Source organism: Dreissena polymorpha, chromosome 15 (assembly GCF_020536995.1).
Source record: "Dreissena polymorpha isolate Duluth1 chromosome 15, UMN_Dpol_1.0, whole genome shotgun sequence".
Taxonomy (NCBI): Eukaryota; Metazoa; Mollusca; class Bivalvia; order Myida; family Dreissenidae; genus Dreissena; species Dreissena polymorpha.
In genome coordinates this window covers 59,531,967-59,545,141 of record NC_068369.1, presented here as the reverse complement: position 1 = coordinate 59,545,141, position 13,175 = coordinate 59,531,967, and the positions used below count along the sequence as shown (strand labels likewise).

The following is a 13,175-nucleotide window of genomic DNA, read 5'->3' as shown; positions in this document are numbered from 1 at the left end:
CAATTGATTCTGCTAAGTATACTGCGGTCAGCCGTTTTTCAACGTTAATGCGCTTTCGTACTCATTAAATTAATCCGTGTTGCTCATAGAATGAGTATGCACTTAAATGCTTTTTTATCAAGATTCTTTCCTCCCGCTCGGCAATAAGTGGTAAAAAAACCGAAATGAAGAGCGTTTTATCTTCGAATAATATAATTTAAAATACCACTTTGAGACAACCCCTGTCTTTTAAACTTATATGTTTGAAAGACCAATGCGTATTTGTACAACATTATATTTAAACAGTCGATTTTTTATTTAACCTTTTAATTTCTTACATTTTGCATTAAATTTATTGAATCTACTAATACATATATCTTATTCAAGAAGCTGTTAGCTTCAAACACTGTAGAAGTTCTAGCGAACTTTTACAAAAACTGCTGAATCTGAAAGCTTTACATAATTCTCTTATCGCGAGCATAACGAACAAAGCGTCTGTTTTAAATATCTTGTTTCGTGAAAATTACCAACAGACCGTTTTCTGGGTCAACTTAGAAAAAGAATCACATACATCAGAATGATTTACAGCCCAACCGGCACTAACTTTGTAACAACGTTTCTGATTGGTCGCATCAACCGTCAATCAGGTGCGCTTGAATCTTGCCTGAGAACATTTTGCCATTAGCCGATTCGGCTATATTCAGACTATTTCTCATCTTTGGACTGCGCCGGAATAGGACCCGTGGTTGTCAGTCTAGACAGCACGGCCCTTAACGGTACCTAGGCTCGCACTCGGGACCTGCGAACCCCGAGACGGCCGTTTATTTGAGTGTGATTACAATTGTATTGCCATCAATTAAATGCAGAGGGGCTAGAGAGGTGTTGCACACAGAACCATGAGTCCAGACACTGTGCAGTGGGCACTGCTGTGCCTCTGTGCGCTACTTGGATTTGTTCAAGCCCAGGAAGGAGGTAAGTCAAGAGTATGTGTGTCTGTGTGCCTGTGTCACAAACTGCTCTGCAGGTTGCCCGTTTTGTATTCCGCTTTTTTTATTGTTTCTCTCGATAGTTGCTTCTTTGTTCTCGCTTTGAATTGCATCCGTAAATATAAAGTAGAGTTGTTTGAGTATCAGGGTCAAATCTTGTTAGATACTTAAGTTTTCTTCCTAACTGATCTGCCTGTGCAGTCCGCATTAATTACCATTTTAACCAGATAATTAATGATATTTTCTCTTCTTATAATTGTTTGTTCAGAAACATTTATCAAAGGTATGTGGAGTGTGCTGCTCTGAAAAAACACTGAGTGGTACACGTGTTTATAAAAGGCAAAACTTATCGCAAGTGAACAAATGCAAAATTATTTTGTTTTTTTTGACTGTTTTAATTATTGAAAGATGACGGAATGTGATTCTACCGATTCAAAAAATACGCAAGTTAGCTTTTAATTATGCCATTTGCGAAAGTAAAGTGTGTTTGTCTCTACAGCTTTACACGCCATTGCACCTCTTAGAGTTAAGAATTTTCCTTCCGGTTTTCATTTATCTTTTTTTGTCAAAAAGATAAGTAGGTTTCTATCGCACAGTCAGAATCATGCATGATTTGTTGTATACGTTTATATGAATATCTCTTCCTAAAACGCTTGAGAATGGTCTGTCTTGTTCACATGAGCCGATGTGGGAATAATCCATAGGGTTATTAAAAAATGATAAGAATATTTACTTTGGTAAAAAGGATTCTTGAATGAGCTATATTATATTTTCTGCACTCACTTCGTGTCATTTTAGTCTGCTTCACAAAAGTTTAAAATAGTTGTTTCGTTCTTAGAACATTTCAATAAAGTAACACTGGTGTTGCATTTTGTACGTTATCATGAGCGTCATTGGTTACATTCTAGACGACAGTCGATGCAAGAATCTCGCCGAAGGCGGGTTCTATCTGCCCGACAAAATGAAGCCGTGCTATAAATGTTTCTGTCATGGCGGGAAAGCGAAATGTCGTGACGTAGAATCGGAGTGCAACTATGACTTCAATTGTGATCCCAGTGACGTCATAGTTCCCTTCCTCGAGTGCTGCCCTGTGTGCAAACAGGAGCTGCAGCGACAGGAAGCGGGTGAGAATACATCAGCTCTCTTGGGGACGGCCGGTCACACTGCACCATATATTATAAATGTAGACATTGCTTTTAAAAAGAACAATTTGTGTTTGGAAATTGCTGTTATGCGCTTCGGAACATACATCGGTCAGAAAAATACCAAAATTTGCCTATTTTTACAGATAGACGGTAAATTGTAAACTGATTTTGAAGTGCAGAAGAATCGCGCCGTCGCCCATCTATGTTTGTGTGTTGCTCTAGAATGTCGGTATGTCACGTGGTCACGTGCTAGCGTTTTCTAAACGCTAGTCACGTGACAATTGGCGTCTGCACGAGCGCTAACCATTATCCGCACCTAGAGTAGCAGACTAACATGTTGGTGTATTCCACGTCTCCTTTCAATTACATGTTACCTGGCACACGTTCTTTTAATTGTACATGTATTATTCACTCTGTCCGTCTTAATAACGTATTGTTTTCAATGTTTGATCGGAGCATTATGTTTAATATTTTTATTATTATCACTACTATAAGTAGTAGTATATGTGTAGCCAACTACATTTATATGTAACGACGTAAAAATATTCATTTTGCATGTTTATGTTCTGGATAATTGTAGCAATGCGAATTAGTGTTGTTACCGATTTGCTGATGCTTAATATGATTGTTACAAATTAAGTTAATTAATGAAATGAAACGTTCTTCTTTTGACATGTGCGTGCCTCTATATAGATATACACATATATAGATATATATGTCTAGTTGAAAATGTGATTTACACATGTAGGTTCGAATGCAATAATACGCTAAACAGTTGTTGTTGTGTGTTCCTAACATTCGTACCAATCAACCCTAACATGTATGTGTCAAATGTGTCGTATGTAAAACTGGACAAGTTTGTAATTTAACTGTAAATGAGCTGTTGCGCAATGTTTTAACGAGTCATGACTCCAATTAATAAAGTAACTTAAATCAAAATAAGCCAGCACCATTCCTGCAAAGTTTGGATAGCGTGGCTTTCACTGTTACAATAAATACAAAAATAAGGATAGAACACTAAAATTATTTCATATGAAATCAAGGTGTAAACAAGAATTGCATCAAGCGGGTATGATATTCAAATACAAAGGCCGACAGTCGGTAATGATTCACTGTTTTAAGAACTTAGAGTTTCACGAGCTCAAGAAACGTTCTGTTGTATTTAATGACTTTATTTAATTTTTTAGTTTTGCAAAATTTACTTTATATTCACGTACACAGTATTTAACATGTCAACATCCAACAATAATTATGCTATCATTTGTCATTCATTTCTAAGATCCGTGTCTCTGACCGCTATATTTGATCAACAAAACTTTGTTTTTGACACAAGTATAAGCATAGTTTGGTGCTTCAAATGACTAATGTGTAAACACTTCTCATGTGTTCTTTACAGTACGTGGCGAAAATGACTTTGAAGAACAACCGGTGGTGAGTGTAAAGTAATCTTTGATAACATTTAAAAGATAATCTGTCAGATGATTTGCTCGATTAATATGTATACAAATAATTGTACAAATAAAAGCTTATTTGGATATTTAATATTGATGTCGAGTTGTTAATTTAAAAATAATCGCGATGGCTGTGACTGCAAATGGACACGTATATGAGTCGTGTTCTGAGAAAACTGGGCATAATGCATGTGCGTAAAGTGTCGTCCCAGATTAGCCTGTGCACAGGCTAATCAGGGACGACACTTTCCGCCTCAATCGGATTTTTGCTAAGAAGAGACTTCATTTAAACAAAAATGTCATAAAGCGGAAAGTGTCGTCCCTGATCAGCCTGTGAGGACTGCACAGGCTAATCTGGGACGACACTTTACGCACATGCATTATGTCCAGTTTCCTCAGAACACGACTCACATGTTTGTCATGAGCTAATTATTGTAAGCATAAACTGTTTCAAATTAGTAAAAATGAATTCAATGAATTTTTTCTTTTTCAGGTCCTTGTACCTGTCATGTCTGCTGTAAGTACATGTTATCAATTCAGAAAATAATTCAAAGTGAATAAAAGTGACAAATAAATGTATATATAAATGAAATATAGCATTTATGAAGCAGCACAGATTCAATATTCGATATCAATAATTGTACATATTGCTACCATAGGATTGCGGATTTGAATGTTCAATACATTATCTGCCCTCGCAAAAAAATGCAACATTTGTAATTTTAAAATGTATATATAGTATATGGGTTTGATAATTTTTCGATCCATGTATTCTTTAGTCAGTTTTCTTTGAGATGAATTCAATTATTGAGATGAAGTTGTTACGGTTTTTATATTATCAAAATCTTGCTTAAATTTGAATCCTTGGTGTTAGCGTTATCTTTAGTCAATATGTATGATAAAACGGTTTTTATTAAAACGTGACTACTTTTATAATGTTTTATATTAAGTGCTTAACTGAGTAATGATAAAGCGGTTATTTATAGAAACGGGACTACTATTATAATGTTTTATATTAAGTACTTAATAGATTTATTTCATTATGAAAATTTAAAAAACAAACTATGGGGGTTATTTCAATTACAATCCTTATACATGTACAATACAATTTGTTAAAATGCTGCTCGACGCTCATAAACATTACTTCAAAAACTATATAACATTTTGCATCATTTATAACAAAATTTTGTGCATGATAGTTTATTACATTGTCTTTATTTTAGGACGAGAAGGCTGGTCCTAATTGGCAGCATGGAAACCAGTTTGGACCACAAATGATGTCCGCTGTAAGTATGGACCAAAAGTGATGTCCGATGTAAATATGGATTATCGGCCACAAATGATGCCCGCTGTAAGTTGGGACCAAATATATAGTCCTCAAGTATCGATAACACATGTTGTCAGCTGAAAATAAGGGCCACAAATGATGCCCGCTGTAAGTTTGGACCAAAAAAATATAGTCCGTTGTAAGTATGGACCACACTTGTTGTCAGCTGTAAATATGGACCACAAATGATGCCCGCTGTAAGTTTGGACCAAAAATATAGTCCACTGTAAGTATGGACCACACATGATGTCAGCTGTAATTATGGGCCACAAATGATGCCCGCTGTAAGTTTGGACCAAAAATATAGTCCGCTGTAAGTATGGACCACACATGATGTCAGCTGTAATTATGGGCCACAAATGATGCCCGCTGTAAGTTTGGACCAAAAATATAGTCCGCTGTAAGTATGGACCACACATATTGTCAGCTGTAAGTTCAAGGTCATAACCGCTTTCCAGTGACCACAATTCAACGCACTCTTTGTTATCGCACAAGTGAAAGAACTGTAAGATATATACAGTGTTTCTTATAGGGCATTTAAACGTTATGTATTCTACGAGTTAGCATTATGTTTTTTAATGGGTTTAGTAATGTTTGAGGAAGAACATGTATACCTATTTACAGTACAAACTTTATCTAAGCTTAACACGTGCTTTATTATTGCATTGTATTAGTGTAGTGTAACATAAATTCTGTGGTTACTTCAGGGCGTTCCTGGACCCAGAGGCCCTGCTGGATCCCCAGGTCAGCCGGTAAGTACTCGCCCACAATGTCCGGATAGACTGAAATCTTAGGACTATATTCGTCGCTTGTGCTCAGCTTATTTGTTAGTTTAAACCTTTGAGTGTATACATTAGGATGTCGGATTTATAAAGCAGTTTAAACCTTTGAGTGTATACATTAGGATGTCGGATTTATAAAGCAGTTTAGACCTTTGAGTGTATACATTAGGATGTCGGATTTATAAAGCAGTTTAAACCTTTGAGTGTATACATTAGGATGTCGGATTTATAAAGCAGTGTAGACCTTTGAGTGTATACATTAGGATGTCGGATTTATAAAGCAGTTTAGACCTTTGAGTGTATACATTAGGATGTCGGATTTATAAAGCAGTTTGAGTGTAAACATTAGGATGTCGGATTTATAAAGCAGTTTGAGTGTATACATTAGGATGTCGGATTTATAAAGCAGTTTGAGTGTATACATTAGGATGTCGGATTTATAAAGCAGTTTGAGTGTATACATTAGGATGTCGGATTTATAAAGCAGTTTGAGTGTATACATTAGGATGTCGGATTTATAAAGCAGTTTCGAATGCATATTGCGCATGGATGAAAAAAAACTAATTCGACAAATATTTATGTTGCTCATTTATGCAACACGGTGAATATATTTACTACAACACCAAAGCCAGCAGGTATAACAGAAAGAATGTTTCACAGTGGTAGAAAATTCTCAATGGTTTAATGAATGTTTATGAGCGACTCTTGTTTACAGGGCCCCCAGGGCTTCCCCGGCCCCCGTGGAGAGACCGGAGAACCCGGACAATCCGTACGTACACTTGTCTGTAATATCTTACCCAATACAACAACGCACGTATCGGCCCTTTTAAAGTAGATCTATCATTATCGAATACGGCGTTGAACGGCGTATCACTTATTCAATTTCTAGAATTACGAGATAATAATTGACATTTATCGAAAATACATCACAAAATTGAAAGAGCGTGCTGTTTCATGCAAAACCGAGTGAAAGCGTCCCCGGAGTGACAATGCTTTCACAGACAAGCAAATAAACTTGTATATTCTTTGTCTTTACATTAAATGTTCATCAAAGTTTGTTGAATTACTTTAAATACGAGTATAAATATAATTACACTGTGCAAACCAGAGTACTGTGGCTTTAAGAGAGCTGATGTAACTTTTAGCTCCTCTCCTTCAGGGTCCCGCTGGACCACGTGGACTTCCGGGACCGATCGGACCACCAGGAAATGACGTAAGTGTGACGTCATTATCATTAATATTGGTTGTTATCTCATGAAACAGAAAGATCAATCGTCCAATATCAACAAATATCTGACCCAATTGTAGGCATCTGATAGGTTGGCATGTCTTCAGACAAAAATATTGACAAAAAATAAATGTTCGTTGTGCGTTGTTATGTCTAGTTAAGTCCATGTACGGCTCGTAATTGTGTGCATAACTTAGTAAAGACATCACGATCACATTCCGTTGTATGTTGACAGGGAGACGAAGGCATGACGGGAGAGACCGGACCACCAGGTCCAACAGGCAACCCAGTGAGTAAACAAACGGGTGATATGACACAGTGGGTATATAGTTGTTGATAATTATTAAAGGAGATGGAAAATCGCAGCTTTAATATATGGGGTTATTATATAATAAAGGGGGATATGAAGCTCGTTTTAATGGAATCTGAAAGTGTCTTATTTATTGTTTGGTTTTTAATAATAATAGGTTGCAGTGTAGTAGTGCATATTGTGTCCGCTTTGCGATCGGGAGGTAACGTATTCGATCCCCACTGTCGGGGAGCGTTCTTTAGATTCCCCATAGACACCAAGTACTGGTGTTCCAGGAATCGGATCGTGAGCGTTTTAAATAAACCATAGGCGATCTATGCACTCGAGCAAAAACACAGGTTTAAATTAATAGAAATTGAAAGTGCACCGAAAAGTTTTGTTATACGTATTGCAATCTTAAAGATCCTATTTACACTGGTAATGTTACTGTTTCCAGGGTGACGCGGGCCGGCCAGGTATCCCCGGACTGCCCGGACCAAAGGGACACGTTGTAAGTATCTTCCTGTCGCATTCGAATCTTATTGACAGTGAGTTCATTGAAATGAATCAGAGAACTTAGAATATAGATAAATACTTCAAACATGTTTGTTAAAGGTTTCATTACCATTGGATTTGTCATATGCAATTCTTGTGATCCTGGGTGAAAGCTTGAGGTCACAATTCAAGGTCATGTGTCACGAGTATTCATTTCTGCTTTCAATTTGTATATGTTTTACACTCTTGTATATTGTACATTCTTCGTTTAAATAGCCCCCCCCCCCCCCTCCTAAATTAATATATACGTCGGGTTATAATTACCGGTATGTCACATCCTGTGGCATACAGTGTTTCTTTGAACAGATCTACATATATGTCATGTATACCTGTACTCACTGCTTGATGTTGAAACTAATCACTTTCCACGTTTTATATAAATGTACTACAATTAATTTATACCAGATCTTTACTTAAGAATTATGTTTATGTCAAACTTTACTGGTCCACCTTTTATATTCAGGTATAGACACACTAAAAGTCGTTCAAATGTCAACGGTCCAAACACACCAATTTTATGCGTAATTATTATTTTAATCTTATTGTTCCATTGCTCCAATAACACAAACATCAATAGTGACAAATGGAACTTTAAAATCTCTACAAGTCCTTTTCAAAACATTTAAGTGCACTACTCCTTACGTCATCTGCTCTTCGTCCAATTGCGTTCAATCGCTTCAGAGTGTAAAAGACGCACGAATCTTCATTATTTAGTACAAACGTTGTCCTACAATTTTAAGTACACTTCTACTCAGTGAATTAACATGCATTTCTCCCACCTCCAGGGAATGCCTGGCAGACCCGGACAACGCGGTGAGGACGGTCGTCCCGGTGACAAGGGAGAGGTGGGTGCAGTCGGAGCCCCTGGCGGTCCCGGCCCCATGGGAGCGGCTGGAGCAATAGGCGAGAGAGGACGCGATGGATCACCCGGAGCACCTGTATGTATTAGACAATTTTTTTTTATTGAATTTGCACGTTTTGTTGAATTTAAAATCGAATGTCAATAATAAATGGCATGTGCTGTCTAAATTTTAACCACAAAAATATGTTAATTTGTTTATATTGCTAAACAAGTATATTTATGATATTTTGAAATTAGGGTTTATGTGGACAGATTATTTAGTTATGTTTTCACATTGGTGTTTAAACATTTCTGATTGATGTTGGTTCAAGGGATTGCCCGGTACTGACGGAAAGATTGGCGAGCGTGGAGCCCCGGGCAACATCGGACCCCCAGGTCCTCCTGGCTTCCCTGGTGCATCAGGCGCTAAGGTAAACATACAGTAACCGAAACCTAACACATCGTTGTCATCAGAACTTCTATACTAATTTAAATTTATTATGGATGGTTCGCGTTGAGTTGATAAGACTTTCTGGCTCTAAAAGTGACGAACTTTGTTGGTTTGACATCAATTTCCGCTTCGGTGGCGATTCTCTCCCATAGGGTGATGCTGGACAACCCGGATCACGCGGATCTACTGGTCTCCCAGGACCTGACGGACAGAACGGAAGTCCCGGCCAGCCAGGAGAACCCGGACCACCAGGACCGCCCGGTACAGATGGCGAACCCGGAAGTAAAGGAGACCAGGGCCCCAGCGGACAGCCCGGCGCCACAGGATTCCCCGGACCCCAGGGACCACCCGGACTCTCTGGAACCCCGGAGCCGCCGGAGCTAAAGGAGAAGCTGTACGTTTTTTATGTTTTGCATTTTGTATTGGTCTATGATTATGAATTACTATTACAATGCGAAGCTACTTTGTTCACAAATGATCTCGAGGTTAAAAGTAGTATTATTCTTGTATGAACTAAGACTCAATTTGTTCAATGACATATAAATTAGTTTCGTTTGTAATGAAATTTATTTATTCAACATTACTTATAATGGTTTTATGTTGTACATAGGGTAAGGATGGACTACCCGGAGGTGACGGTGAGCCAGGTATGCGTGGAGCCCCAGGAAACTCCGGCGAACGAGGTCTTCCTGGTCTAGCAGGCGCACCCGGAAATAGAGTATGAAACACCTGTCATTACAGTCTTCTAGATTTTCTATTGATCAATTATCGCTAAATCTTAGATTTATTATCAAATTTAATCGGTCCATTGATTGTGTAACGACATTCTACTATACATCAGTATGTACTTGTTTTCAGGGACCCATCGGAGCTTCTGGACCGCCAGGCCCACCCGGTAACCAAGGCGAGCCTGTAAGTTGATGACGTAGTTTAATTACGTATAAATTTATGCCATGAAAACATGTGCCAATCTGTGTTGTGACCATAGTGATGTTGACGAAGCATGGCGAAGAGAATTGAGATCAGTAGCGCGAGGCTTAAAGAAAGCCCCTCACAGAAATTCGTATCCTAATCAAAATAACTGATGACGTAATATTATTACATGTTGTAATACATAACTCTTTACGGTTTCTTGAATGTTTTATATTTACTCAACATTGTTGAACTGACAGCTACAATTTACGTCTCAATAAGTTACATTAATTATTTTGAATCCTTTCCTTCATGACTTCCGTTGACCTTGCAGGGTATGCCAGGCTTGCAGGGAACTCCCGGAGCCCCTGGAAATCCAGGCCCGACCGGAAAAGACGGCGAGAGGGGACCGGAAGGCGAGCGCGGAGAGCAGGGAGCGCCGGTAGATGCGCATTTGCGTTTTAACGTTTTTATTCTCATATTTATTCATTATATTTTATTTTATTTACGACAATCAATTTATAAACACTATGCGACAAATTTGTAATACACATGTTTTTATTTTCTGGTTGAAAATGTGTTCTCTAATTGACGGGTTTATACGTCATAAAAACAAATTTATGTTCGCTTTAAATGACAATGTTCTTGTGTTTGCATGAATCTTGTGACACAAACATTCATTTATGTTTAATTTCAGGGAGCAGTAGGCCTGATGGGCCCAGTTGGACCGACCGGCCCCAGGGTATGTATTCGGTACAACCCACATTGTTATTGTGATTAGATTAGTGAATAGCCGTCGTTTTAATGTTTGCACTTGTATGCTTGTACCTATTTTTACCTTGAAAAAAAAAGCACAATTACATAAGATGAAGTGAACATTAAATGGCAACTCATATGCGTGACTCAACATTTGCAGGGTATTTCTGGGCCCTCTGGATCTGACGGCCGCCCTGGACCTCCTGGACCCCCGGTAATGTCCTTAGCGTAAAAAATATGTCAATTTAAAGGCCATTATGAAAAACGAAATCCTCATAGAGCACTTAAAATACATCTATTGGATGACTTTTTCATACATGTTAACCATTGAAGACGCATGTCAGTTTTATATGTGAAATGTGTACCTTTGCGATAATGATGACATTGACATTGATTCTGGTGTTTTAGAAGAAAACAATCATGGTGATTGCTGATTCTGATTATTATTTGTGATGATGGTTATAATGCACTATGCAATGATAAGGGTTACAGTAATGGTTGCAGCTGTGGTAAATTTAATTATAAACCGCAATGAATATGTCTATATTCTTTTTAGTAGTAATAAGGAATAAGAGGATCATACCCTACTGCTGTTTGTTTTTTTACCTGAATAAAGGTTTAAACCCCAACCCTGTTTTTCTTGTTTAGGGACCCGGTGGCGAGAACGGCAAGGACGGTGAACAGGGAATGCAGGGACCCCCGGGTTTGCCCGGAGTTTCCGGTATGCCGGGACCCAAGGGAGATTCTGTAAGTTTTGAAAAAAATCTCATGCACTTTAAGTTTTGAAACTGCTGATGTCTAACCCTCGGTAATAAATCAGCTGAAGCTCATGATTTATGCACAAAACCTGTTTGACTGGGCGCGAATCAATTGTATCTGATGTTATAGAAATAGCCAGTTATTACTTTTACACATCGATGTCCGTGATATTTACGTACACACTGAACAGAACTTATTTCAACCGATTTAATATTTCCAATGACTCTAGAGTCTGCCTATATATTCTGATATCAATTGCGGCGTTTCTCTATTAAAGGGTCCCTCGGGCAGGACAGGGGAGTCCGGACCACCAGGACCTCAGGGACCACGCGGGGAGCGCGGCTCGCAGGGAGAACCCGGAGAAATCGGACCCCCGGGGACCCACAGTGAGTTAAAAAATGTTTTATGATTATAATTGTTTTTTGTTGTATAACTATTATGCGTTATTCTTTTATTGTTATTGATTGTTTTTTAAATTACCATTGTTATTAATTATATGATGGTATTTGTTTCTGCTGTATCCCATTCTTCTTTTTATTTGTCATATTTTCTTCTTTTTCCTCCGGTTCTTCTCCTCCTCTCTTTCTTCTTCTTCTTCTTCTTCATCTTCAACTTTTTCTTCTTCTTCATCTCATTATTATTATAATAGTAATAATAATAATAATAATAATAATAATAATAATTATTATTATTATTATTATTATTATTATTATTATTATTATTATTATTATTATCATTATTATTATTATTGTTAAATCTGTTCAGTTAGAAAGCCTTCCTTTACAAATATTAGTTCAAATGTCTTATTATGCCACATAATACGAGTTCATGGTTGCAGGGACCCAGCGGAGAAGTTGGTGAACCAGGCAGACAGGGAGAACAGGGTATCTCGGTGCGTTTACTTTTGGTTTCTTTTCTATTTTACTCAGCTGCGGAATCTCATCTTGACGCGTTGATACCAATGCATTGACAAACTTTGATTTTAAAAAAGCCTTAAAAAGCTGTTTATTACATAATATAAATTATTGAAATGTGTTAAAGGAAAAGCTTACATTTTGTTAAATGCGTGCCATTATCTGACAATGGGCTCATATATATCCAAACCGCTTAAATGATAAAGCCATTTATAGCAGAAAAATCAAAATATTACCAACTTCCGCCAATGACCACGATTTGCATCACTTCAGGGCCCCGTGGGACCCCCCCGGATCGCCAGGTGAGTCCCGGAAGAGCCGGAGAACCCGGCGCAGCTGGACCCTCTGGAGAGCCCGGCACCCTGGAGAAAGAGTGAGTAGAGGGAACTTCACTAGACTAGGTATCATTAGGGACAGATTACATTAAAATATTCTGGTCTATTCTCGTCCATTTCTTGAAAATATTTTGTTTTTGAACACAATGCAGTAAAACACTTTTGATTGATTAAATAATTATAGTTTAGTTTAAATATGTATAATTATAATGTAATTGGCGATTTTATGAACTCTTAAATTTTTTGATTTTCATATTTAGTCTTGACCTTTCATGTATCTATGTATAAACAAGGGAATGAGTAAAGTCCCCCACCTATATCTCAGGGCGAGCCCGGTTTCCCGGCGAGGGTGGATCCCCGGGACAGCGCGGAGCCCCCGGTGAACGCGGACCCCAGGGTTTCCGGCGAGAGCGGACCGGAAGTAAGCACTTACTACATAATTAGGTTTGAGCGACCAAATAGTAA

The 13,175-nt window shown here is 38.0% G+C and overlaps 2 protein-coding genes across 3 annotated transcripts; both read left to right on the top strand.

Annotated features, from left to right (window-relative positions):
• Nucleotides 1-684: 684 nt before the first annotated feature.
• Nucleotides 685-10,374, top strand: LOC127861000 (collagen alpha-1(III) chain-like). Of its 2 annotated transcripts, XM_052399329.1 has the most exons (16): nt 685-951; nt 1,874-2,089; nt 3,507-3,541; nt 4,055-4,078; nt 4,785-4,847; nt 5,596-5,640; nt 6,386-6,439; nt 6,830-6,883; nt 7,134-7,187; nt 7,645-7,698; nt 8,528-8,680; nt 8,916-9,014; nt 9,187-9,428; nt 9,645-9,752; nt 9,893-9,946; nt 10,281-10,374. In XM_052399329.1, exons 1-14 carry the CDS (start codon nt 876-878, stop codon nt 9,730-9,732), a joined length of 1,257 nt encoding a protein of 418 aa, XP_052255289.1. In that variant the 5' UTR covers nt 685-875; the 3' UTR covers nt 9,733-9,752; nt 9,893-9,946; nt 10,281-10,374. The 2 variants fall into 2 exon arrangements, with proteins under 2 accessions (XP_052255289.1, XP_052255290.1); XM_052399330.1 differs by lacking the exon at nt 1,874-2,089.
• LOC127859771 (collagen alpha-1(I) chain-like) lies at nt 10,038-12,752 on the top strand. The gene is made up of 7 exons (XM_052397278.1): nt 10,038-10,097; nt 10,281-10,388; nt 10,644-10,688; nt 10,863-10,916; nt 11,351-11,449; nt 11,739-11,847; nt 12,649-12,752. The coding sequence occupies exons 1-7, from the start codon at nt 10,038-10,040 to the stop codon at nt 12,750-12,752; spliced, it is 579 nt and encodes a 192-aa protein (XP_052253238.1).
• The last annotated feature ends 423 nt before the right edge of the window (nt 12,753-13,175 follow it).